Source organism: Silene latifolia, chromosome 1, assembly GCF_048544455.1.
Source record: "Silene latifolia isolate original U9 population chromosome 1, ASM4854445v1, whole genome shotgun sequence".
Classification (NCBI taxonomy): Eukaryota; Viridiplantae; Streptophyta; class Magnoliopsida; order Caryophyllales; family Caryophyllaceae; genus Silene; species Silene latifolia.
In genome coordinates this window covers 33,679,945-33,682,740 of record NC_133526.1, presented here as the reverse complement: position 1 = coordinate 33,682,740, position 2,796 = coordinate 33,679,945, and the positions used below count along the sequence as shown (strand labels likewise).

Sequence of the window (2,796 nt, the reverse complement as noted above, 5' to 3'; positions counted from 1 at the left end):
GGTGTCGACTAAAACACCTCACATAATAAAAATAGCACAAAACACACAATAACTAGCAAGTACAACATAATAAAAAACTCACAACACTAGTACAACATAATAATAAAGTGAGTAGTGGAGGTCTTACCTCTTCCATTCTACCCTTGTCTTTCCCCTCGGGGTACATCTTCCCCTTGACTTTGATGCCGCCGGAGAGGTGCGATTTCTCTAAATGAGTGAGCTTGAAGAATTAAGGATGGAAGCTTATGAGAGTTATAAAATCTACAAGGACCAAACGAAGAAATGGCATGATGGCAAGATCATGGAGAAAGATATTAGTGTGGGAGACCTTATTCTCCTTTTCAACTCCAAGGTTAAGGTGCTCCCGGGCAAGCTTAAATCAAGGTGGTCGGGATCCTTCAAGGTGATGCAAATTTTCCCATATAGTGCATTTGAACTTTGGAGTGAAGAAGGTGGAACCTTTAAGGTCAATGGTCAACGCATCAAGCGTTATTATGATGGTGACAACAAAGGACCGATTGAGGTGCTCTACCTCGGGGAACCCATCCCCGAGGAAAGGGCAAATTTAAATTTTTGAACAAGATTTGGTTTGGTGGAGTTCCTCAAGAACCACCACTTGTAAATAGCATGCATTTAGGTAGTCTATGAGAATTTGTTTGGACCGATAATACTTGACATTTTGATTGATGACGGTTGTCATCTTGAAGGAATTGAGATTTTGGATGAAGAACAAGTGTATGACCATCAATTGGCTTTTTCCAGACATGATGAGTCGGCTTTGAAAGACGAAAACACGCAAACCAAGGCCAATTGATGATGGGATGTGAACCTAGGGGCATAACAAAGAAAAATAAGCTTGCTTGTACTCCCAGCCGGGCGACCGACCACCGGTCTCCTGACCGACTGGGAAGCTTCTGTAAAATTTTGAAAAAAATTGAAGTATTAGTGAACTCCTAGCCGGGTGACCGGCTGGGAAGTTTCTGTAAGTTGTTGGAAAAATTGCAAAATCATAGGAAGGGTGAGTCCCAGCCGGTCCACCGGCTGGGGATGCGTATACAAGGAAAATTTGGTGAAAAGGGACTAAAGAGGAGTCCCAGCTGGTCGGCCGGTAGCCGGTCCACCGGCTGGGAATGCAAATGTAAATAAATTGAAGTGAGGGTGTTCTCCCAGCCGGGCGACCGGCCGCCGGTCTCCTGACCGGCTGGGAGTGTTCTGTAAGTTTCTAAAAATTTTCGAAAATTGCCTGTTTTCCCAGCCGGGTGACCGGTGGCTGGTCCCCTGACCGACTGGGAACCCCCTGACGGGATTTTAAACACAAAAAACACCCCAAATTATTCATTGTTTCGACATATTTCTACCCTCTTTCTCCCTCTAAACCCTAACTCCCTTCACCTAAATCAACAACCACCACCTCCTACCACCTCCAAACAACCACTCCAACACCAACAAATCATCACAACTACCTTCCCCTCCATTAACCCTCTCTCAAACACAAAAAAATGGCAACAAAAAAAAGAGTAAGGAAGGGTGATTTGGCTCTTCAACAAGCCGAAATCGTGGCGGCCGCGGCTAATGACATGAGCTCCGACCCGGATTTCCCGGACCTCAAGTTCGTCTTCGTAACAATGAAGGTAAATTCGTTATCTTTAAACAACGTCCTCTTACCCCGACCCGATTTATTGATAGACAATCTATGAGGGAATTAGGGCTTGATCAAGTTACCTTAGATTTATTTGACGGAGTAGAAATGAGGTTTATGTACGGGATTCATGAGAAAACCTATGCCCATCTTACATCGGAATTTTTAAGCTCCCTTAGGATTGACAAGCACCGCCAAAGCCAAAAGGTCGCGTTCTTACATTTCCATTTGATGAACAAGGACCATTCCTTGACTTTACCGACCTTCGCCTCTCATTCCGGGCTTGACACGAGCCGTCCTCACAAGGCCCCCGAGACCTTTGATATTGGGGCCTTATGAAAGGCCATTACCGGTTTAGACAATCACATTCGCCTCAAGAGAGCCGCCAATACAGTCCATAATGCGGCTATTTGGGTTTGGCACCGGTATATGGGGTGGACCATTTTTGGCCGAGAGGAAAATCACAACTTCCGCACGGAGGAGTTGGAAATTCTTGGGTCCTATCTTTGCTCCAACCCCACTACCTTTAAAATTGACATTGCCCATCATATGGCCTTGAACCTTCACCGTCTTAGCAATTCACCCGTCCAAAAGACTTCCATTGTGGTGGGTGGACTCATCACCCACCTAGCTAAGAGATTGATCCGCAAATTGAATTTGAGTGGGATGCGGTACGTTGTGGGGAACACAATGTTTTTCAAGAGTTACATCCACCATAACCTCGGTTGGCTAAAGACCAACCCGAATGATAACCAAGACTATTGGCAAATCCGGGTGAACGGTGTTGATAGGAATTCTATCCCCCTTCCTAACCCCGAGAAAATGAAGGTAGTACCCAATTCACCGCATTATTTGTTAGAAATTGAGGACCCCGAGGACCCCACCATTTCCCAACAACAAAATCCCAACCTTCTCTACGCCCGTGATCGGCCAATCATCCCTGCAAGACCCACTTTGCGGTATGCTATGCCCTCTTCCCCTTTTGTTGTCAGAACCTTCCAACAAGGGTAGGGCTCCTCTAGCCATCAACTGTTCCAACCACAACAACCTCCTCCTCTTCACAATGACCTCGTCTCCTTCATGGATGAGATGCGGATTAGCATGGCCTCCGCCACTAGCGAGCGCCTCGGTCTCCAACAACGCATGGACCGGATTTA

The 2,796-nt window shown here is 46.1% G+C and overlaps 1 protein-coding gene across 1 annotated transcript; it reads left to right on the top strand.

Moving 5' to 3' along the window:
• The first annotated feature begins 211 nt into the window (after window positions 1-211).
• On the top strand, window positions 212-577 carry LOC141643734 (uncharacterized). Its single transcript, XM_074453028.1, has one exon. The coding sequence runs from the start codon at window positions 212-214 to the stop codon at window positions 575-577; it is 366 nt and encodes a 121-aa protein (XP_074309129.1).
• Window positions 578-2,796: the final 2,219 nt, after the last annotated feature.